Source organism: Olea europaea, unplaced genomic scaffold, assembly GCF_002742605.1.
Source record: "Olea europaea var. sylvestris unplaced genomic scaffold, O_europaea_v1 scaffold505, whole genome shotgun sequence".
NCBI lineage: Eukaryota > Viridiplantae > Streptophyta > Magnoliopsida > Lamiales > Oleaceae > Olea > Olea europaea.
Window position 1 is genome coordinate 63,662 of NW_019263365.1, and position 23,320 is coordinate 86,981.

At 35.4% G+C, this 23,320-nt stretch overlaps 4 protein-coding genes and 2 non-coding genes across 9 annotated transcripts in view; 5 read left to right on the forward strand and 1 right to left on the reverse strand.

The window, feature by feature from the left end:
* LOC111388548 (DAR GTPase 3, chloroplastic) overlaps positions 1–6,529 on the forward strand; it is a 20,099-nt gene extending 13,570 nt beyond the window's left edge. Inside the window, exons 7-9 of one of the 2 annotated variants that reach the window (XR_002701596.1) lie at positions 4,709–4,747; positions 5,958–6,015; positions 6,140–6,391. Coding sequence is in view for 1 of the 2 variants with exons in the window: in XM_023013292.1 (XP_022869060.1) it covers positions 4,566–4,747; positions 5,958–6,015; positions 6,140–6,275 (376 nt within the window). In the remaining variant the exon portion in view is untranslated. Of the gene's footprint in view, positions 1–4,565; positions 4,748–5,957; positions 6,016–6,139 lie in introns of both variants that reach the window. The other variant, XM_023013292.1, reaches the window with a different exon arrangement.
* On the reverse strand, positions 637–1,546 carry LOC111388549. Its single transcript, XM_023013293.1, has 2 exons — positions 1,440–1,546; positions 637–1,356 (listed from the first exon to the last, which is right to left on the reverse strand). The coding sequence occupies exons 1-2, from the start codon at positions 1,500–1,502 to the stop codon at positions 652–654; spliced, it is 768 nt and encodes a 255-aa protein (XP_022869061.1). The 5' UTR covers positions 1,503–1,546; the 3' UTR covers positions 637–651.
* Positions 6,530–8,954: 2,425 nt separating the features above from the next.
* On the forward strand, positions 8,955–9,026 carry TRNAH-GUG. Its single transcript has one exon. It is a non-coding gene; the product is annotated as a tRNA-His (tRNA).
* A 1,018-nt stretch (positions 9,027–10,044) lies between these two features.
* TRNAH-GUG lies at positions 10,045–10,116 on the forward strand. Its single transcript has one exon. It is a non-coding gene; the product is annotated as a tRNA-His (tRNA).
* A 95-nt stretch (positions 10,117–10,211) lies between these two features.
* LOC111388562 lies at positions 10,212–13,425 on the forward strand. 3 transcript variants are annotated; one of them, XM_023013318.1, is made up of 8 exons: positions 10,212–10,348; positions 10,437–10,577; positions 10,676–10,798; positions 10,873–11,133; positions 11,210–11,374; positions 11,774–11,993; positions 12,137–12,239; positions 13,061–13,425. In XM_023013318.1, exons 1-7 carry the CDS (start codon positions 10,304–10,306, stop codon positions 12,214–12,216), a joined length of 1,035 nt encoding a protein of 344 aa, XP_022869086.1. In that variant the 5' UTR covers positions 10,212–10,303; the 3' UTR covers positions 12,217–12,239; positions 13,061–13,425. The 3 variants fall into 3 exon arrangements, with proteins under 3 accessions (XP_022869086.1, XP_022869085.1, XP_022869084.1); XM_023013317.1 differs by lacking the exon at positions 13,061–13,425 and having other exon boundaries at positions 10,213–10,348; positions 12,137–12,415; XM_023013316.1 differs by lacking the exon at positions 13,061–13,425 and having other exon boundaries at positions 10,215–10,348; positions 11,774–12,415.
* A 686-nt stretch (positions 13,426–14,111) lies between these two features.
* Positions 14,112–14,999, forward strand: LOC111388529 (protein FAR-RED ELONGATED HYPOCOTYL 3-like). The gene has a single exon (XM_023013263.1). The coding sequence runs from the start codon at positions 14,112–14,114 to the stop codon at positions 14,997–14,999; it is 888 nt and encodes a 295-aa protein (XP_022869031.1).
* The last annotated feature ends 8,321 nt before the right edge of the window (positions 15,000–23,320 follow it).

A 23,320-nucleotide genomic window follows, 5' to 3' on the forward strand; every position in this document is an offset into this window, starting at 1 on the left:
CGAGTGAGAGGGTGTACTGGCCTCACCACCTTCCTAAATGCATCGCTGCAATAACGAGCAAATAGGCTGAGAAACACTCTCAGCAAGCAAGCTGAGAAGCACTCTCAGCAAGCAAAATGGCCCATGAGCAGCCCAAAAATTGCCTTCCATCATTGACTTCTTATGAAGAACAAAGAGACGATGGGAAGAACTTTACAGGAAAAAACTTCGCTGCGGGCCAGAGAACATTTCCTATACCTCCCATACCAAAGGTGACATCAAAGTAAATATAAGGCGGACGGACTAAACAGTCCATTTTCGGATCAGATAGATCGTCAGAATGCCAAGAAATGGCAGCAAATTGGTTTCGAATAAGAAAATGAGGAGATGAAGATAGAGGATGAAAAATGCTAAACATTTATAAGGGGGTGAAGATGAAGAGACAGAATATGAACAGCCACATTTCTGTCTAATAGACGGAATTAAATGGCCCTAAGTTTCGGGAACAGTAATGGGAATATCAAAAGGGAACGGACAAAATTCTTAATGCAAAGCAGTTAAATGCTTGAAGAATTGATGATTAGAAAATAAACATCAAATAAATGCACAAGAAATTAATGTTCATTAATAAGGGACAAAAGTACAAAAAAGAAAAGACATCGTGTGTCTTAATTACAAACTACCCCATAAGGAACGAATTCGTTCCCTAAGTTTTTCCCAATCCTCGTTCTGTCGGGAGGAAGTGATGTTCAATTCAGTCGCAACGTCATCATCATCAACCTCCAGCTTGTTATACTGTTCGACCAAGGATTTGGTTCGCTCAATTCCCTGAGAGGCGTTGCGCTTTTTAGCGGCCATCCTCGCTCTGCAATCGTCCATTTTGGCTTGAAGTTCCCTCATCTGAGCAGCCAAGTTAACCATCAAGGAGTCTTCAATCATGACTTCGGAAGAGATTTCTTGCAACTCGTCCTTAGCCTTGTTGATCTCCAAGCACAGAGACTCTTTCTCGGCTACGGCTCGAAGATATTGAGTACGCTTGGCCTTTAGTTCAGCATTCTTGGCCAGCATAGTAAGGACCTCGGAGTGAATGACCTTCAACGTCGCTTTAAAGTCGGCAGAAAGATTGAGCGACGGAAGCGTCAGTGCTTGCTCTAATTTCGCACTCAAGCGTTCAAGTTCATCCTTGTGTCTGGCAACACTAGCCCTTCCAATGTCCATGTCCATGAAGGATACGTACTCAAATACCAACTCCTTCAAGAACTTCAAGTCCTCTTCTGAAGAAGCAGCAGAACGATCATATGGAGTAGGGCGAGGCATTTGGACCTGCCCCCAGGAAGCGAACAAATCCTGGATAGAACGAACAATCCTGTCAGCATCCTGCAAAGAAGATTGCCAACATTAAAAATATTCGTTACAACGAACAAGTTGGAAATAGGAATGGGACAAAGAGAAAAAACTACCTCGTCGACAATCGTAGAAGATGGCGCACCCTCAGCCAAGCTGGCCACCAACGACTCATCCATTCGTGAGGACTTCCCCTTGTCCGAGCGAGAAGACGTTGTCACAACGGGCGGACTCATGGGAGTATCTGCAAAGTTCAAAGAGCAACCAGTCAGAAACCAATAGCACGAGCAAAGGTAAGATATCAAAAAAAAACTGAATAACCTTCTGCTTCGGTGATTGGGGGGTCGACGCCCTGGGAGGAAGGTGGCTCATTCATGGGTTGTGATGAAGAATCTGGGACTGAAGATATACCTTTAAGCATGGTCCCATCATCAACCGGTTTGGATGAAGTAGCCTCAACAGGGGATGATGGAGCAGGAGTTGGTAATGCCAAAGCCTTTGAAGGGGAAGCTGAGCTTTTCTGAAAAGTCCAAAAGATCATCAGTACACAGAAAATTTTCAAATGAGGAAGAGCATACTTGTAAATAGGCCAATTTAAGTACCTTCCTTTTAACGATAAGAGGGACATCATCATCATCATCATCAACATCATCCTCCAGAATGGGAGATGCTGAGGCTGACCGTTTGCGGCTTGGAGCACTCTTGACCATAGTTGGCCTGGCAGGGAGGGAAGAAGATGGACGAGCAGATTGTTTAGTACGACGAGAAGGAGAGGGGTTCCGAATAGACAAAGGAGTGGCCAAAACAGGAGAAGGAGAAGAAATACTCGGTTGGTCTAATGAATGAAAGGCACGATTGGCCTCAGTCGCAAATAATCTGCGCTTCACCGATGGCCAAAGTTGTTCGAAAAGAGGGTGAGTAGCGTGACAAGGATTAAAAGGGGCTAATGAAAAATGGCTCGATAAATGGAGGTTGCGAGCGTTTATAGCCTCTGCTTCCACCTTATTAATGGTATGAAAACGGTCGTTTAAGTTCTTCGAATAGCAAAGAGGAACAAGCCAAGTTTGGCCAAAACCAAGCTGCCGAGCAAAAAATTGGGGAGCATAAATTTCTACCCCAGCTTTGGCATTGGTCCAGGTTAAGATATCGTGGAAAAACTCCCTCCCAGTTAAGATCTGGTTCCAAATGAGCAGAGAGGTGCTCGCGCTATCTAGAGTGGAAGGAGGATGTACATAGTCCGGAGTCAAAAAAAGAGGGAAAGGAAAGAAGGAAGAGATCGAATTTAAAGAATAAAAGAATGAAAAAATGTCCCTATTGGACATACTTACAGGAGTTAAAGGCTCCATAGCTAGCTCGTAACAGCTAGCAGAAGGACAAGAAATGGATGGAGCACCAAGCGATGGAAAATAGGATCTCAACCACAGCTGAGTGAACCAAAATATAGTTTTTACCGAACTGAGGGGCACCACCAGGAACTAAGATGCCTGGGAAAACGGTATCACCCAAAGGTGGTAAATTTACCAGGGCCCCAACATCCCTTAACATAATAGACATGGGGCCAAGAGGAAAAATAAAGGTGTTATACTCAGAGGACTAAAAGCTCAAAGCAATCGGAAAGAGCGCTGAATCAAAAGTAGGAGGGCGAATAGAGACTTCCAACAAATCAGAAATCCTAGCGCTATCAAAAAGTGCCTTAGTAGGACCATGACCCACAAGACGAGCATGCCACCTACGAAAAGCTACGTCAGATTTGGGCCAAGTGCGAATACCTTTTTCACGAAGTGGCCCCAGCGGCAAAGAATTCAGAAAAGGAGGGCCATGAGTGCAAGGAAACAGCTGACCCACCGCCGCCTGTTCGACTGCTTCCGCATTGTTGAAGAAAGGACCCAAGTAAAACTCATTACGTCCAACATCGGCGGGCGCAAGAAAACTTGGGGTTACGTATGAACGATTCAGAAGTTTCTGAAAGTCGTCAAAACTAAAGGGATCGCTAGCTTGGGATTGTAAAGCAGTCATTGAAGAAGGAACGAAGCTTTTCAGAGTTACGTAACAAGGAAGCAAAATATGAACAGTGAATCGCGAAGGATGCGTAAGAAATATGAAACGTGATTTCGTAGCAGTAAAATGGCATGTTCAGAGTTTATAAGGGTTAGCAAAGCGACGCACCTTTTCAAGTTATAGAAGGAAACAATGATTGAAATTCTTTGGGAATCGTGAACGTTGCTGAAGACGTGGAGTGAATATGGCAAAATTCAATAATTATTATTAATTCTGCCATATTGGGGGGTAATTGTTGACACATAAAAATTCAGCCCAAATCGAACAGCCCAGAGAATAAAACCCAATGGGAGGATCCCCAAATCAGATAGCCCAAAGAACGAAATCCAATTGAACGAATCAAGGTGAATGCCCAAATAAGGGGCCCAATAGTGCGGTAACGCCATCGTCCAAGTTTGCAAGTCTCTCAGAGTCTGAACGAATAGAGTGGCATACGGTCGTCCAAAGTCTCGCCCAAATGTTCAAGTCGCCCAAGGTATCAACAAACATAACGCATTATGATGCAGTTATTGAGGCAATTGCTAAAGTAACTTTATCACGTTCCACGACTCAAGGGGTTCAATCCAAAGCGGTTGAACGATGCAAGATAATGGCAGCAGTTAAAAGGACAGTTGCATGACAAAATGGCCACTACAAAGAAAGTGGGTAGTTATAGGGCGATCAAGCAGTTTTTTAGAGCAGTTAATCACAAAGGGATCGCCGATGAAGTATAAAAGAGAGAAAGAACTTAGAAGAAAGGATCGAATCCAAAACTCTCGAACAGAGAATATGTAATTTTCATTCCTTTAGCTTTTAGACTTAAACATTTCTTTTTCTGTAACTCGTGTGCTTGCGCCCCTTGGAGGCACGTTGTTTTCCGTTTCCAATTGTAAAGTTCATCGCCAATAAAAAGAACACCCCTTTTTGGGACTTTGTTTCAAGAGGTTTCGTCCCTTACACAATCGTCTGATCCTCTTTAATTGTTAGCAAATTAACCCGCGCGAAACAATTTGTAAAGTAATAAGGTCTGGGTAGATCATAAATTAGATTTCAAGTTGTAAGAATAGAGTAAGTTTAGTTGTTTCTTTCGAGGAATTTCACAGGGTTAGTTATGAGCACTTCTACCCATTTTATAGTTTATGACTTTGTTTTTGGAAGGACTCTACTTGTCATAGCTTTTAACTTCAAATTTTTGCCTAGAAAAGATGGGTCCGCTTCGGGACAGACTTAGAATTGCTGGATTCTCCAGGAATAATTCCAATGAGAATCAATGATCAGTCAGCTGCCATTAAACTTGCTATATGTGATGACATTGGGGAGAGATCTTATGACGTTTCTGATGTTGCAGCAATTCTTGTTCAGATGCTTTCAAGGCTTCCAACAGTAGGTTAGTTCTTATTCCTTATAACCTTAGATCATACGAGTTCTTTGATTGAAGAATTTCCAAGTAATATTCTAAGTTATATTTAGTAGGTTAAGTGAGCATATTTAACTAGATGCACTTAAAATTTTATTTAAGTGGCTGTATCTATTTAAATTGGTCTGTTGCAACACTGCTTTTCATTCAGATTCATTGCGATCAGATTATAGTTTATCACCAAATCCTACTTGTAGCTTCAACGTTTTATCTTTAATTTCTTAATACCAATGTCCAAAGTTAGTGGACCATTTTTAGAAATAAAGACGACTCCATTTGGATCCACTATCTACTTCATCTACTCTTTTTACTCTCGGATGTTAGAAACCTTTGTCATCTTTGTAAATACGAAGACTTCAATTAATAGGCAGGTCTACTTGACTCTACATATTAAAACAAAGTTGGGACTTCGAACGTCTGAATTAGCTAGATGTACCATATGTTGCGAAGATAAAAATTCGAATAGCTTAAGGGTTCGTGTTCAATTAAATGAATGCTACGTGTATCATTGATAGTGTATTTATAAACATGCATAAAAAGGAAAATAACTTTAAAATAAAATGAAAGTCGATATGTAGCAAAATAGTCTTGATTATAATATTTCGATATTTATGTTTTGACTGTCAGAAGTGAGGAAGAAAAGATGTTGATTAATAAATATTTATGGTTTCAAATTTTGCATAAGTTTTAGGGCGAGTAGCTGAAAGACTTGGGAAAAGATTTAGAAAAAGAGCAAAAGTAGCCATGTAGGTTCCTCCTATGAATGGAAGCTCAGTGCACATTGCACAACATTAATCTAGTTCCCTGCCTGGAGGATTGGGGAAAAAAAGGGACATCTATAATACATATAAACTGTTTACGCATGTGATTTGAACTAGAGAATGTTTTGTTCGTTCGTTCGTTCGTTTGTTTGTGTTTTTTTTTTTTTTTTTTTTTTTTTTTTTAAAAAATTTTTTTTGCATGAGGATTGGGGAAAAAAAGGGACATCTATAATACATATAAACTGTTTACGCATGTGATTTGAACTAGAGAATGTTTTGTTCGTTCGTTCGTTCGTTTGTTTGTGTTTTTTTTTTTTTTTTTTATTTTTTATTAAACAACTACTGTTGCACCAGTATGCAAATGTAAATTTGGGAAAGAGACTGGTTTATGTGCTCAAATTCTTTCACTGTTGCAACAGGAAATAAAGCTCTTCATGACCGCTACAAGATTGATACTGACGGTCGCATTGGGAAAATGTAAGTTTTGGTTTGTATTATTTGGTGCTAGAGAATGCACATCACACTGCTGCTCATCTTGTACCCTTCATTTCATCTAAGCTCATGAGCTAAACTTAAGCTCATAAAATTTTCGAATTGTCAGTTTTGTTCAGAAGCTTGCACGTCAGTTGTTTAATGGAGACTCTCATCAAGCAGCATTCCGTATCCTATCAGATTTCAGGAAAGGACGGTTCGGCTGGGTAGCCCTGGAGAGGCCTCCCAAGTGGCATGAACATTAACTCGGAAGGCTGTAACCTAATTCTTCAAAAATACTTCTGATGAGCTCAATCCCGGGAAGGCCATGGTGCTAAGAGTTTAGTATTTCACGGTGACTATGATACTCTATATTTATAAGAAGGTTGGATTACGTAGATGGTGTAGAAGAGGGGCTCAGTAAGTATTTTGTAGTTTCTGATTGTAAAATGTAAATAATTTGTATACATCCTTCCTCAAATGAAAGGAATGTGTAGTCCATTTGGTATTTTTGTCACCCTATTATGCGTAGATGATGTGTGCTACTAGAAGCATGTGGTGAATTTTGTTTTATTTTTTTCCTTTTCGAGTTTGTCCGAGAGGAGAGTTGAAAATCTATGGCACCATGGTTAGTGATGAACGCAGACATTACGAGTTAGGGGACAAAATTAAACTTGCAAAAAAGTTACGAGGAATTTTACATTTGAAAAAGTCAGCCTATGTAAATTTTACTTAAGGGGTATGACTTTTTCGAATGTAAATTTTAGAAAATATTTGACATCATGTCCCATGTAAAATTTTTTAATAAAATAATTTAAATTATACTGAGAAATTTGTCGTATAAAAATAATAAATATTGATGAAATAATTGAAATTTTTTAAATAAAAGATGAGGTAGACGTCTCATTTTAAGACGCACGTTTATGCACTTTTAATTATTTTCGATATTCATTTTGATCATTCGATACATCTATGATATATTTTTTGAAATGAACTTCGCAATCATATAGGAGATTTGTAGATTGGCTAATGTACGATCGTCAAAATTTTTTCAAAAGTAATATTTTATCGTAATTCTCGAAATACTAATTTGGGACTACCCGTTTTGACGAACTGTAATATTTTCTACGATAGGCCATTTCGCGTGTCGTTAACGACATGAATAATTAAGTCGTGAGTATTTTGAAATGATATTAACAATATAATATTTCGATTTTGTTTGACATCACCTCGAAAAAATAAAAAATAAAATTGCCAAAGTTAGGGGTTCATGTGACCTCATGGCACTGCTTGTGCCCGCCCGTGACTATAGTACTGGTTATGAAAATTGAACTAGACTGATCGGTTTGATCGAAAAATTGGAGATCGGCTGCACAATCGGTCCGATCAAGCATATAAAACCGTCCGGCTCCAAAACCGCTTAATCGCTGGTGCACCCGGACCTGGCCAACCAGGTCACGCTTTTCCTCACCCACTTGATTTCAACAGAGAGAAAAGGAAAGGTCCCTTCCACACATTCAGATTTGAATTTCAACATTCAAAAGTCAAAATTACTTTAAGAGCTGAAAGATTAGGGGTTTTAGTAATGAGAAGTAGAGATAAAATTTACCTTCAAAACTGGAACCAGGATATCACCTTGGCCTAGAAATTGTGGCTTGACTTTTCTTATTTTCACTCTTCATTTCCACTGGAGAAGGTAAAAGGATTGTGGATGAAAATGAAAAGCTAGGTGGTGCGGCTAGGAATGTCAATTTGGTTCGGTGGCTTAGGCCATCGGTGGCACGGCCCGAAAAAAGCCCGTGCTGGCTTGGCTCAAGGCTTGGGTCGAACCCCATTTTGAGGTTTCGGACTTAGCCTGAGCTGGCCGATGTTGCTCGCCGGCTCGAGACTTATTTTATTAAACAAAAAAAACCACGAAAAGTTAAAAAATGGCAGCTAGCTACTTCCTTATTAATTATTAAAAAAAAAAGAAAAAAGGAAAAAAGAGAGAAAAAAGGGAGCCGACTCGGCTCAATTCGTTGACATCCCTAGGTGCGGATGGTGCCTTACGCTCTCGTTTTCAATTTATATTATTATATATTTTTTGCCTCTATCGATTAACTATTATGACTTACAATTAAAGAAATGAATATTTTTAAATTATTACATCAAATTACAGATAAGTATATTAGCCAATTAAATTGGTAAAAATTGGTAAATTACAGATGACGCAATATTTATTGTATGTTTATTAAACTTATATTTTAACTTTTTATGATATAGTTAAATAAAAATTTGATAATCTTATATTATCAATTTGACTTCAGTTCAATCTCGATTTAATCATTTGACTCTTGACTCTTTATCTTTTTCGGATCTATGCCCAGTTCAATTTTTAAAATAGCGCGTCATCATCATCGTCCTCATCCAGTCTTAAGCAATAATCAACGATGTAGATCAGGGACAATTTTTATCAATTCCATATTAACTATCAATTCTACTACATGCACATAAATTCTCTATGAATAGGTTGACAGATGCACGCCCCAGAAATTCAAATCAATGGACCTACTTATACAAAATTATCTGTAAAAGTAGGTTAATTCATAAACTATTAAGTCAAATAAGTCAACAAATTGATTTATATAGAATAGAACTATTAGGAGAAGTTACTTAAACTAATTAGTCTTAATTCAGGGATATGGATGCAATTAGCAGTTAAATCAACGGCCTTACTACATTTACATAATTTTCATAATGGTTTACCAACAGATAATATAGCAAAATTTAATTGGATTGAAATCTTATCAATTAAATAACTTTTTCGCTTACATTTTGACAACTTATCATTATGTAAATAGTTATGCATGAGAAGCATTTTCCTTGCATTAAAATAGAAGCTCATAATTAACTTATCCAAACTGGAAAGCAATAAAGCAAAGTAATACAAGTTTTGAACAACAAATGTGGCTGTAGTTTAGTGGTCAGAATTCCACGTTGTGGCCGTGGAGACCTGGGCTCGAATCCCAGCAGCCACATTAAATTTTTTTTTTTTTTTTTTTTTTTTTGTAAAAAAAAAAGAAAAAAGGAAAAAAGAGAGAAAAAAGGGAGCCGACTCGGCTCAATTCGTTGACATCCCTAGGTGCGGATGGTGCCTTACGCTCTCGTTTTCAATTTATATTATTATATATTTTTTGCCTCTATCGATTAACTATTATGACTTACAATTAAAGAAATGAATATTTTTAAATTATTACATCAAATTACAGATAAGTATATTAGCCAATTAAATTGGTAAAAATTGGTAAATTACAGATGACGCAATATTTATTGTATGTTTATTAAACTTATATTTTAACTTTTTATGATATAGTTAAATAAAAATTTGATAATCTTATATTATCAATTTGACTTCAGTTCAATCTCGATTTAATCATTTGACTCTTGACTCTTTATCTTTTTCGGATCTATGCCCAGTTCAATTTTTAAAATAGCGCGTCATCATCATCGTCCTCATCCAGTCTTAAGCAATAATCAACGATGTAGATCAGGGACAATTTTTATCAATTCCATATTAACTATCAATTCTACTACATGCACATAAATTCTCTATGAATAGGTTGACAGATGCACGCCCCAGAAATTCAAATCAATGGACCTACTTATACAAAATTATCTGTAAAAGTAGGTTAATTCATAAACTATTAAGTCAAATAAGTCAACAAATTGATTTATATAGAATAGAACTATTAGGAGAAGTTACTTAAACTAATTAGTCTTAATTCAGGGATATGGATGCAATTAGCAGTTAAATCAACGGCCTTACTACATTTACATAATTTTCATAATGGTTTACCAACAGATAATATAGCAAAATTTAATTGGATTGAAATCTTATCAATTAAATAACTTTTTCGCTTACATTTTGACAACTTATCATTATGTAAATAGTTATGCATGAGAAGCATTTTCCTTGCATTAAAATAGAAGCTCATAATTAACTTATCCAAACTGGAAAGCAATAAAGCAAAGTAATACAAGTTTTGAACAACAAATGTGGCTGTAGTTTAGTGGTCAGAATTCCACGTTGTGGCCGTGGAGACCTGGGCTCGAATCCCAGCAGCCACATTAAATTTTTTTTTTTTTTTTTTTTTTGGGTAATTGATTTTCTCGGCCCGGGGGTATTACCAGATCCCAGTTTATTAAGCAATGAAACGCCGCTCTCTCTCCTACGAACTAGCCGTTACAAACTCAACTTTCTCTTCCCTCTTCTCACTATATCTTATACTCGCTCTAACGAATCCAATAGCTGTAAATGGCGACTTCTATGGAATCTATTTCTCCCCCTTCAATCAAAGAGGTTTGTTTACTCCTTACAACCATTCTTTCGTTTAATTAAACTCATGAATTTTCTGTTAATTTCAAACCATTTCTTGCTATTTTATCAGAGATCGCCAAGCTTGATGGGATCTTCTTCCCCGATCTACAGCCCGTCTTCAGATAAGCGATTCTGGAGCACCCTGCGCAGCCGGGTCGACTCGCTTCTCGAGAATCGAAAACCTATGGATCAATCCGTGCACGTTCAAATGGTTTGATATTTTATCAGTCTTGAATTGGGGGGTTTTTGGACCTTTTTTTTCCTCCGATTTGATGATGGATTTTTATGGGTTCTGTGAAAATTGTGTAGAATGATGAGACAATGCAGCGGGAGAAGAGATTGAAGGAAGACTCCATGCTTTTGCTCAGAGGGTTTGACTCTGTTTCTCAGTCACTTTGTCAGCTTTCTGACAATCTCGAGAATGCTCTGCAGGTAACAAAAGACCAGTATCTTGAACTTTTACTTTGAAGCTTTTGGTTTTTATTACAAATTCCTTTGTTGTTCAGGGAGCTAAATATCTTGCTAGACCTCCCAAATTGACTGAAATCCTTCAGGCCACACTGGAAAAAGCCAGAAGTGAGGAAAAACTGAAAAATGAAAATATAGATGAAGAGGACGAGGACGAGGCAAAGGAGAGTGAAGAAACCAGAAGAGGATTGAAAAGGAGGTTGGACTCTCCAGAATGTCCTGAGAGTCAAACAGAGGATTCCCATAACCAAAATGCACAGAGCCCAAAAGAATTGGGGCAGCTGAAGAAAGCTAAAAATGTTGGTATCTTTTACTTTTGATTATAATTGATTATTATCGGATATTTATATTGACAGATTATCATTTTGTCTAAAGCTGGCAATTTCTATGGCAACAAAAGTAGCCGGCTTTGCAAGAGAATTGAAATCAATCAAGTCAGATTTAAGGTTTACACAAGAAAGATGCTGTCTTTTAGAGGAAGAGAACAGGAAACTTCGTGATGGATTTGGTAAAGGTATCCAGCCGGAGGAGGATGATTTGGTAATTATAATTTACTCTCCTTAAGTACCTTTGCATATTCTTACGAAACAACTGAAAATGGTTGTTCAAAAATGTGAAGCTTTAGATATTCTGATTTGGGAACGATTAGTGGAATGTGAATCATTTTCATCACTCGCATCATCAGTTCATTGGTAGAACAAATGACGATCCAAGGCTAATCTATTCTAGTAATCACAACAAACTAAGTTACTTTTGCTGTGGCACTCCTCCTAATGGTATGCTGCATTGTACTTCAAATGATCGCGCCTATACTCTTGATGGGTTTTATGCCTATTCCGTAGCATGTTCCATATCGTACACAAACGAACAACTATTATTTAAATACGTCCGTTACGGATAACACTGATGCCTTGCATCTTCATTCAAACTTTTTTGCAGGTAAGACTTCAATTGGAGGCACTTCTTGCTGAGAAATCGAGATTGGCAAATGAAAATGCGAACCTGAAAAGGGAAAACCAGTGCCTCAACCAGCTTCTGGAGTACCATCAGCTCACTTCACAAGATCTCTCTGCATCTTATGAGAATCTAATAGGGGGAATGTGCTTAGACTTTTCATCTCCAGCAGAAGAGTCTGATACCATTGGCGATTACACAGAAGATGCAAAAACACCAAGAACTGATATATTAGGAGTCTCCAAATCATTGAACGAATGCTATGATGAAGAGAAAGATGCTATTGGGAGTGCTTAGACTTTTCATCTCCAGCAGAGGAGTCTGATACCACTGGCGATTACACAGAAGATGCAAAAACACCAAGAACTGATATATTAGGAGTCTCCAAATCATTGAACGAATGCTATGATGAAGAACAAGATCAATAGAAGCTTGTAAAATTTTGCTTAAGGTTTCTTCTCCTGATCTGTAAAATTATTATTTATTTTTTATGGTATTCATGTTAATCCGCCGTATCATAAACATGTCTCCTACTCAAGAATTATATTATAGGGGATCTTGTTTAAGAAGCCTAGTCAACGATAATCTTTGGTAAAATAGCCTATATCAATACTTTTTGTTCAAGTAGTCCATAGTCTATTTGATTATATATTAAAAGTCTTAAATACCCTTAAACTGAAATCCCTAATTTTCACCATATTAAACCCACCTTCAAATTCAGCTTTATTCTTCTTCATATGCATTATTCTTGCTTACAATGAATGATTGCATGTTGAAGTTCCCTTTCTTGAACCAAAAACAAATGAAATAGTGCATATTTTGGAGGTGGGTTAGCAAGAATCGAAGTCACACAGTTGAAGGTGAGCTTTATAAATTGAAAATTATCGATTTGTTGTTATTTTTTAGTTGTATACTATGAGAAAAATCAATTGGGTAATTAAAATTTGCTGTAAAATATTGAAACGAATTGGTGCCATTTCTCAGTAGTTGGGTGCCCTTTTTTCCAGCTGGCTGCTGTTTTAATAAGACAATGGTGGTATTGATATACTTGTTAGCAAATTAGTAGTTTTCCTATTCTTTTATAGCATTTTATTATTATAAATAAATTTAAACGGCACATACACATTTTAAACTACTGAATGCCATTTTGTTTTGCTTAAATCTGTTATGTAACAATATGAGTGGCCTTTTATTTGTTATTGAAGTTGTGATTGATAGTATTTAGTTTTGACAATTAATGGAATAATATATTTTTTTTTTGTTGAATTGCAGATATGGACTCTGGTGCAATGATTGTTATTTGTTATTTTGTTAAATTTGAAAAGGGTGATGAAGGTTGATGGATTTGGAAATGGATAGGGAATGATGAAGACACCGCAACAAATATTTTTGTATCAAAAACAATCTCATATGCAGAGTTGTATAACGAAGTTCGAAAAGTAGTTAAGGTTGATCCCAATGTGTATGACATCGAGATGAAATTTCTTGTTCCCGGCATGGCAAAATTATCAGTTCCGCCAGTGAAGATTACTTGCGATATGGATGTTAGTTGGTTTCTTTCTTTGCATGACAAAGTTCCAATTTGTGTAACCCTTGTAAAAAAGGGTTATGTTGATCAACAAGACATGGATGTTAACATTGTAAATGTTTAGGTTATGTTGATCAACAAGACATGGATGTTAACATTGTAAATGTTTAGGAGAATCATGAATACAATTTAAATGTTGTTGCAACTAACAATTCGGTGGACATGGATGAATTTTATATGCAAAATGATCAGTCCGATGACAATTATATGCGATCGTTGTCTCCATGTAATCAAAATTGTGAAAATAATTGTGTCAACTTTACAAGTGATGATTATTGGGATGGGGTAGAAGTAGTGCATGGCAACTACATAGATGATTATCATGTGATAAATGAAGACAATGTTACTCATAATACACCTTTTACATTGGTAGATGAGATCATTGGCATTTCCCAAGTTGTTGCTTGTCCAAATCCTTGTAGAACATCAGTTAAGATTCTTGATGTCGATGATGTGCACGTTAGCCAAATTTTTCGCAACAAGAAGGATTTTCAGGCATCACTACAAATGCTTGCTGTAAGAAACTCTTTCGAATTTAAGGCCACAAAGTTAAATAAGAGTACATATGTAGTAGTTTGTGTTGAGGAAATTTGCAAATAGCGTTTGTGGGCAACACGATTGAAGGAAAGTGACAAATTTGAAATTCAAAAGTATTCACGTTATCATAATTGTTCATTGGATGTTCGCCACAAAGATCATAGACAAGCTAATTGTTGGATGATAGGAAAACACATCATGTCGAAGTTTGAGGATCTCAACATTATATATAGACCTTCGAACATTCAAAATTATATTCGTCGGGAGTTTGGCATAGATAGAAATTATTATAAGGCATGGATGGCTAGAGATTGTGTTATAGAGCTATTAAGAGGTTCACCTGATCTTAGTTATGATAGATTGGCCGAGTATTGCAATATTCTGAAGAAGAATAATCCCGGTACAGTGACGTTTATTGAGGTTGATAATGAGAACCGATTCAAATATTTTTTTATGGCTTTAGGACCAAGCATACGTGGTTTTCACTCATCAATGAGACATGTCATTTTTGTGGATGGAACATTTATGAAATCAAAATTTCGAGGTACGTTACCTGTTGCCATGTGTCAAGATGCAAATTTTCAGATATATCCTCTTGCATTTGGCATTGTTGATTCTGAAAATGATGCATCATGGACTTGGTTCTTTGATAAGTTGTTTCAGGTAACGGGTATATTGGAAGGGCTTGTTTTCATTTCTGATCACAAGGATAGCATTGGTAATGCTATAAAGATTGTTTATCCTAATGCACATCATGGATGTTGCATGTGGTATCTACAACTAAACATAAAGTCAAATTATCATAAGGCCAATATTCTGCCATTGTTTATGGCAACTGCAAAGGAGTATAGTTTGATTAATTTTGAAAAATTAATGACAAATCTATATCGTAAAAGTCCGGCAGTTGGACAATACCTAGAAAACAAAGTTGGGTATGAATTTTGGTCACGAGCACATTTCAAAGGAGTCCGTTACAATATTATGACAACTAACAATGCAGAATCTTTGAACTCGTTATTCAAGAATGCTCGGGAGTTTCCAGTACTTGCTATGGTTGAGCAAATAAGAAAAACTTTACAGAAATAGTTTTATGAGAGACACATTGAGACGGAAAAATGTGCAACTACTCTAACCCCGCCCATTGAGAATAAAATGCGTAAAAAGTATAATGATGCAAAAGGATTGATAGTGGTACTAATAAATGAGTATGAGTTGCACGTCGGTGTTGAGAATGAAATGCATATCGTGAACTTGGAGGAAAAAACCTGTAGTTGTATGGAATTTGATTTGGAAAAGCTTCCTTGCAAACATGCACTTACAGCAGCGAAATTTAAGGGAATATCTTGTTACAGTTTGTGCTCACCTTATTATACCAGTGCTAGTTGGAAACAAGCATATGCTAAATGTATATATCCAGTGGCAAATGAGGCTGACTGGGAAATCTCCAATTAGCCAAAGGTGTTACCACTCCTTTCAAATCGACGACAAAGTGGACGCCCAAAAAATCGTCAAATTCTATCAAGAAGAGAGGGAAAAAAAACTCATAAATGTAGTAGGTGTGGTTAGAGGGGCCATAATCTTCTGACTTGCAAAAATGCTCTACACTAGCTGACAGATGCATAGAACATTTTTTGTTTAGCATAATCTTGAAATTATAATAGATTATGATGATTTTTGTTATACTGTGATAGTTGTCTGACAAAGTATGATAGCTATTTCAGACAGATTTTTGATAAATATGATAGCATCACAGTTTGTTTAGACCAAAACGATATCAGGTCGTTTTAAATGTATGGGTGCTATGTCTACTCATTTTGTGTTCATTTTTGTTCATTCACGTTTGTTATGGATGGATGGATGGATGTTAATCATTTATTTAATTTTTACATTGTGATATATTTTGATCAATTATAATATATTTGTAAGTCAGATTCTAATAAAAATGACAGCAGCACTGTTTGTTTAGTCAAAAACGGCAGCTGGGCGTTTCAAACTTATGGGCGATATTTCTACTCATTTCGTGTCAGTTTGGTGCAATGAAACCCGTAACCACTTGAAAATTGAAGGACAAAGGTTCGAATTACATTTTGTCGTTACGATCGACACATTTGTCCGAATTATTGTGAATTTCTCTATAGTCCCATCGACTATACTACACTTCACTTGACAATGAAGAACAACCTAAGATGCAAGTGTGGTATGTAAATCATAGCACGTGTAGTCGTTCAACGTGTTCCGGACGTGTATCATGTCCCAAACATCGTTGCGCTAGTTTCAGAGTGAAACCGATACCTCCGGACCCAAAATGACAGTTGGGCGTTTCAAACGTATGGGCGACGTTTCTACTCATTTCGTGTCCATTTGGTGCAATGAAGCTCTTAAGCACTTGAAAATTAAAGGACAAAGGTTCGAATTACATTTCGCCGTTATGATCGACGCATTTGTCCGAACTAAAGTGAGTTTCTCTATAGTCTCACCGACTACACTACACTCCACTTGACAATGAAGAACAACCTAAGGGACAAGTGTGGTATGCAAATCATAGCACGCGTAGTCGTTCAACGTGTCTCGGACGTGTATCATGTCCCAAACATCGTTGCATTAGTTTCTGAGTGAAATCGGTACCTCCGGACCCAAAACGGCAGCTGGGCATTTCAAATGTATGGGTGACATTTCTACTCATTTCGTGTCCATTTGGTGCAATGAAGTTCGTAAGCACTTGAAAATTGAAGGACGAAGGTTCGAATTACATTTCGTCGTTACGATCGACGCATTTGTCCGAACTATAGTGAGTTTCTCTATAGTCCCACCAACTACACTACACTCCACTTGATAATGAAGAACAATCTAAGGGGTAAGTGTGATATACAAATCATAGCACGTGTAGTCGTTCAACGTGTCCCGGACGTGTATCATGTCCCAAACATCATTGCACTAGTTTCGGAGTGAAACTGGTACCTCCTGACCTAAAACGACAGCTGGGCGTTTCAAACGTATGGTTGTAGTTTAGGATTTAGGGTATAGGGTTTAAATCTATACTACAATTTTTCAACGTACAGTGTTTTTAAGATATTTCAAGATTAATTCACTAGTTTTGGAGTAAATTCGAGACTCCTTAACCCAAAACGACATATTGGCGTTTTGCTCATATGGGTGCCATTTTAGGTATACGGTATACAAAAAATCACGTATAATCATTCAGTACATTCGATCTTGTTACAAGTATAACTACCATTTAGGGTACACAAACCATAGCACATTTTGGTGCACTTTAGGAGAACACTTTAGTCGTATGACCCAAACGACATGCTGTCGTTTTAAACGTAGAACTGTCGTTTTTCATATAAGAGTCTATTTTTCAACACCATATAGATAAGTTATGACAAACTGCATCTTCCTTTCAACTATGTCTACTTCAATATTTGAATGAAACATCCTATAATGAAAATAATATAATTTGTAAACAAGACTGATCAACATCCAAAAAAAAAGCCATCGTCTACACAAATCTGACTAGAAAATCAACATCCAAAGAAACTAGACAAATCTAATTGATCAGCATCCAAATCTGACTAGACAAAATCAACATCCATAAATTTCATAAGAAGATTGATGAACATCCAAAACTGACTAGACAAAAATCAGCATCCGTGCACATGTTTTCCAACTAAATCATTTCAAAACTACCATCTAGACAAATATAGCATCAGAGTTTAAATCTTTTAACCATATAAACGTGCAAAATATACCAAAAAAATAATTATGGATCGAAATGCATAGCAAAAACTTCAGCAGCTAGTTTCTTCCTCCAACTTTCAATGTAAAATTCTTAGCTAACCATATGCCCACAGTCAATGAATGAAAGCGTATAAATGTGAGATATCGGTGATTTTTTAGGAGTTCTACATCATAATCTTTCATTTTATGATGCCAATGGTACAAGCTCAGTACACAGCAAAAACTACAATGGAAAAACACTTTGAGCTTACTAGATATTAATGGAACATTCATTATATAGGAAAGAGAAAATGTAAATCGGAAGAAAACGTATTCTGCATTTAAAGTAGAAAAGCGGCCAAATTAGTGCTTTCAAAATGTTTTAGTTCGTCAAAACCCAAAAAATATAATTCTTTATTTTTTTAAAATGTAGCAACAGTCTAAAAGGCATTATTGATCTAATCTTATTAACAGAAGTACAAACATTACATTCAAAGTATCTACGTGAAATAAAACTAATATAAAAAAATCCACCAACCTCGGCAATGCCTTCAATTTGATCTAACAAAGATATGATATGTCGTAAAGTAACAGATCGATACCATAATTGATGTCACTGCTTATTACGTGCTCCAAGAAATTTTTTTGCCACCACTAAATCAACCTTTAAGACCCCAATATCTTGACTAGATTCACTAAAAAATCGTAAAATCTGAAGGTAATAAAAGATTAACAATAACAAAAAAAAAAATGATGGTTGAACTGATTTCTATACAAGAAAACAGGAAAAAATGATTCTTTTAACTCTAAATTAGCCAGTTCACCAAAATTTAAAAAAAATTTCAAGGAAATTCGTTTCTATTCATTAGAGGCTGTTATTTTAGAATTTTGCAAAATGCTGACTACTTTTAGTCACTAAGCTATTCCAAATCCTCAGTGAAAAAGACAAAACATATATTAGATAAAGTTTAACAACACTAGATTAACTTATGATCTTGCAATTGCCTAAATATTGTAACTAAAGTAATTGAACCTGACTATGATTACTTTACAATTTATTCCTACTTAATTTGACTAATAGGCCTCTTCTTGAAAAATTATCATTGCTTCAAAAGTTCACTAAAGTTGCTATTATTGTTGCTATTGAATAGGATCTACCAAGTGGAACATTGGTGCCACATCAATGCTTTGTAAGATCAATTTGATCGACAGAACAAAGTATTGCTATTGAATATAGGCTTTTAATAGCAACAATAAGTTCTTTTACATTCAACTTAAAAGCAACGATAAGTACTTTTACATTCAATTTAAAACTAGCTAGGAGGTAGTCAAGACTTAGTACTCAACATGAATGTAGCTTTGAATACCAGAAAATGAAAAATTTATATGGTTTATTATGCATGAAAATACCCAAAAATCTAAGGTTTAAGAGGGTTATAGTTCTCCCATTTGCTATAGTTGAGATAAAAAGATGTTGAACACGTCCTTCAAAATGCAAGATTTAAACTTTTCTTTCTAGAATGATTTTGTATTGTGATTGCTGGACTCTAACATTCAAGTATATACATAGGCATACAAATCACAAAAGAAAGAAGAATGTTAGGATTGTGCACCCAATGCATATTTGTATAAGTGTATCAACTCTTCAAGGATATTAAACTGGATGTCTAGAAATTAGGATATAAATCAACAACACGGACATGGAACTAGACATAAAGGTGCCTACTTCTATACTAACAAAGTAGGGACCTCACAAAAGGCATATTAGGTCCGAAGCATTACTTAATTAAAAAAAAAAATCTCTTACAGAATGACATAATACCCGCTTATTCAGTCAAGAAATTGAAAGCTTTAGAAAAGCAACTTGTAAATAGCAATATACCAAAATTTTACCCAAGCACACATGAACTTCTAAAAATTAGTATACCAAGGTTTTTCCATACAATTATTGGTCAGCCAATAACTCTATATATCGCTAAAAATTTCATTCCTGAGGATAGTCCAATAGGCTATTGGTTCTTGGAAATGAAACGAGGGAATAACTTTTCAATGATTCGCAACAATGGAGGTAGCGATTCACGAGGGGGCAGTAGTAGTTAGCGACCGTATGGCGTAGTGTCGTTCGAGAGGAAGTTCTCGAAAGAGATTGTCACCTTCTTCAAGAGAGGAGAAGAATTTAGGGTTACAAGTGTTTCATTCAATTTGGGTCAGGTCCGAAAGGAAGAAGGGAAATTGGAAATTTACTGTGATGGAATAAGGATAATTAAGGAAATTTGTTAAATTTGATTAAAAATATCTATTTTAAAACTTTAATTTTGGTCAAAGGCTATATTTGCAAAGTGTGTTATGAAAGTGGCTATTTGACCCAATTTCATATTTTTTTCAAGATAACTTTCTAATTTCAATGGTTTTTATAATTTGGGCCAAAAGATGTGTGCTTCCTGTGATTTTTTTGGGCAATGGTGGTGAGTCAATTCACACGTGTGTAAACTCTGATGCAATCAAAATGCGTGAGAATACAGAAGTCATGAATGAATCTAGTGGCGGAGCAAGAGATTTTTTTTTTTTGATAACTCAAGTGTCCAAGTTTCGCCTTACTAATCATGAGGAGTGACGGCTTTCCCTCCCGGTTCACCATCCAAGTAAATCTAGATGCGAACACAGTTTATACACACTTGAGCCGGACATTCGAGATGCGATTTTTCTCCCTGTAGCCTTCCTTTACAACCTGCGGACAGTTCTCCTCCCTGTAGCCTCCACAGGACAATTGCCTTCCAATATAAATGTTGCTTTCCAACTGTCGCGGGGATTCGAACCTCCGTTGCTCCGTGTGGAACCCTCCTACTTTACCACTGCGCCATGCCCGTGCGGGCGACGGAGCAAGAGATTTGATCCAATGACAGATGTATTGACTGTTGGGGCTTGAGCAGGATTTGGCTGCATTTGCTAATTGAAGGAAGACCTCAGTTGTTGGATCGTTCCTAATGGCTAAAACACTTCACTCTATCAACCTCTCCATTTTCTCTCTCTTTGTAAATTCTACATATTTCTTCCTTTCTTCTTCTCTAGAGAGTAAACTATAATAATAATAATAATAATAATAATAATAATAATAATATACGAGTAAATCAAAGGGTAGATAAAAAGAGTAAATACGAAAGATAATAATGCACGAAGTATTGTACGAATTGGCGAGATTGTCATCAGAATGCATAATGACAAGACAAGGCCCTTACTAACTCTAAGATATCAATTTTTAAAAGGAGCCAAATATCCTTAGGTGTTTTAAAAGATGAGGGCCAAATGTTCAAATCCAATAGATTTACTCATACAATACTTAAAAAAAGGTTCATTAATTCCCACTATATAAAAAAGGGAATGTGAGACACTGTAGAAAGCAACAGTACCTTGATCCATATTTACTGTAGCATTTTTTTTTCAATTGGGGGCAAAAAACGACGTCGTTTGCTTGATATATATTTTATACACTACCTCTAAATTTACTGCAACACGCAATTTTCATTCCTCCCCCACTCCGATATAGATATATATAGTAGGGATATAAGAAAAAAATCACTTTTATATTAAAAAAAAAGATAGAGATAATATGCGACAGAAATTTTTTTACAACATATTACTTGTAAGCAAAAAATTTGAAGAGAAAAGAATTAAAGAGAATTTTAAATTGAAAAAAAATTATAACGTAAAATTACACAACAAAAAAAAAAATCTCTCTATGCACGGAGGAAAAAAAAGAAAAAAAAAAAGTTGAAGGACTCTGTACACAGAGAGAAAAATGAATTTTTTTTTACTTATGTTTTTTTGTTCATTTTCACGCTCATTATGGGATATCAAATGAAGTCGAAATATTACATTCTTAATATTGTTTTGAAGTACTCGCGACATAGTATTGCACGTCGTTAATGGTGCGTGAAACGATCAATCCTAACAAATGTTATGAGACGTCAAAGTAGGTATTTTCAAACTATATTTCGAAATTTTCGATAACAAGCTAACTTTAAAAATTCATCGACGATTGTACGATAGTCGAATCGATAAATGTTTTATATTCTCTCAAAACTCATTTTGAGAACTATATTGTAGAGATATCGAATGATCTAAATAGATATCAAAAATAGTTAAACGGACATTAAACGTATGTGTTAAAAAATACGCATAAGTCGTTTTTCTTAAAAAAAAATTAATTATTTTATTACTATTTCGAAATTTTCGATAACAAGCTAATTTTAAAAATTCGTCGACGATTGTACGAATCATAAATGTTTTACATTCTCTCGAAACGTATTTTTAGAACTATATCGTAGAGACATCGAATGATCTAAATAAATATCGAAAATAGTTAAACGGACATTAAATGTATGTATTAAAAAATGCGTATAAGTCGTTTTTTCTTTAAAAAATCAATTTTTTTATTACTATTTATTATTTTTTCGTAACATTTTTCTTAATACATCATTTTGCTCAAAAAAAATTATGCGGTATGACGTAAATTTTTTTAAATTATTTAAAATTTCATTTTTTTCCAAGTGGGGAGCAAAAATGACGCGTTCCTCCGTGCATAAAGTGCATGGATTTTTTTTGTTACATTATTATAGATATAGAAAAAAAACTATATCATCGTAGTTGGATATATATATAGAGGTATTAACTTTTATTTAAAAAAGAAAAAAAAATAATAATAAGAGGATTTCATGCACGAAGACAAATGAATTTTTTTTTACTTATGTTTTTGTGTTCATTTTCACGCTCATTACGAGATATCAAAGAATTCGAAATATTACATTCTTAATATCGTTTTGAAATACTCACGGCATAATATTGCACGTCGTTAACGGTGCGTGAAACGGTCAATCATAGCAAATATTATAGGACGTCAAAGTAGGCATTTTCAAACTATATTTTGAAATTTTCGATAACAAGCTAACTTTAAAAATTCATCGACGATTGTACGATAGTTAAATCGATAAATATTTTACATTCTCTCGAAACTCATTTTGAGAACTGTATCGTAGAGATATCGAATGATCTAAATAAATATCAAAAATAGTTAAACGGATATCAAACATATGTGTTAAAAAATACGCATAAGTCGTTTTTCTTTAAAATATCAATTATTTTATTACTATTTCGAAGTTTTCGATAACAAGCTAACTTTAAAAATTCATCGACGATTGTACAATAGTCGAATTGATAAATGTTTTACATTCTCTCCAAACTCATTTTGAGAACTATATCGTAAAGACATTGAATGATCTAAATAAATATCGAAAATAGTTAAACGGAGATTAAACGTATGTGTTTTTTCCTTAAAAAAAAATCAATTATTTTTTTCTTTTAATTCTTTTCTCTTCTAAATAAAACTTAATTTTTCAGTTTTAACGAAAAAGTTATTTGTGGGCTAAAAAAATTGAAGAGAAAAGAATTAAAAAAAAAAATTATATATAGTGTGGTCTCCGTGCACGGAGGATTATTCAATTTTTTTTTTTTTTGTACTTTTCCGTTCTCCATTTTCATACGCTATGGCTACGCCTTTTCAAATCAACTCATTTGCTTATATTATTATATTATATATATATATATTGTAAGAGAGATAATGTGAATCTATGTAATATGCAACTTTCCATACCTCCCGCCTTACTCCGTGCTGACCACTTTTATAAGTAAAAAAA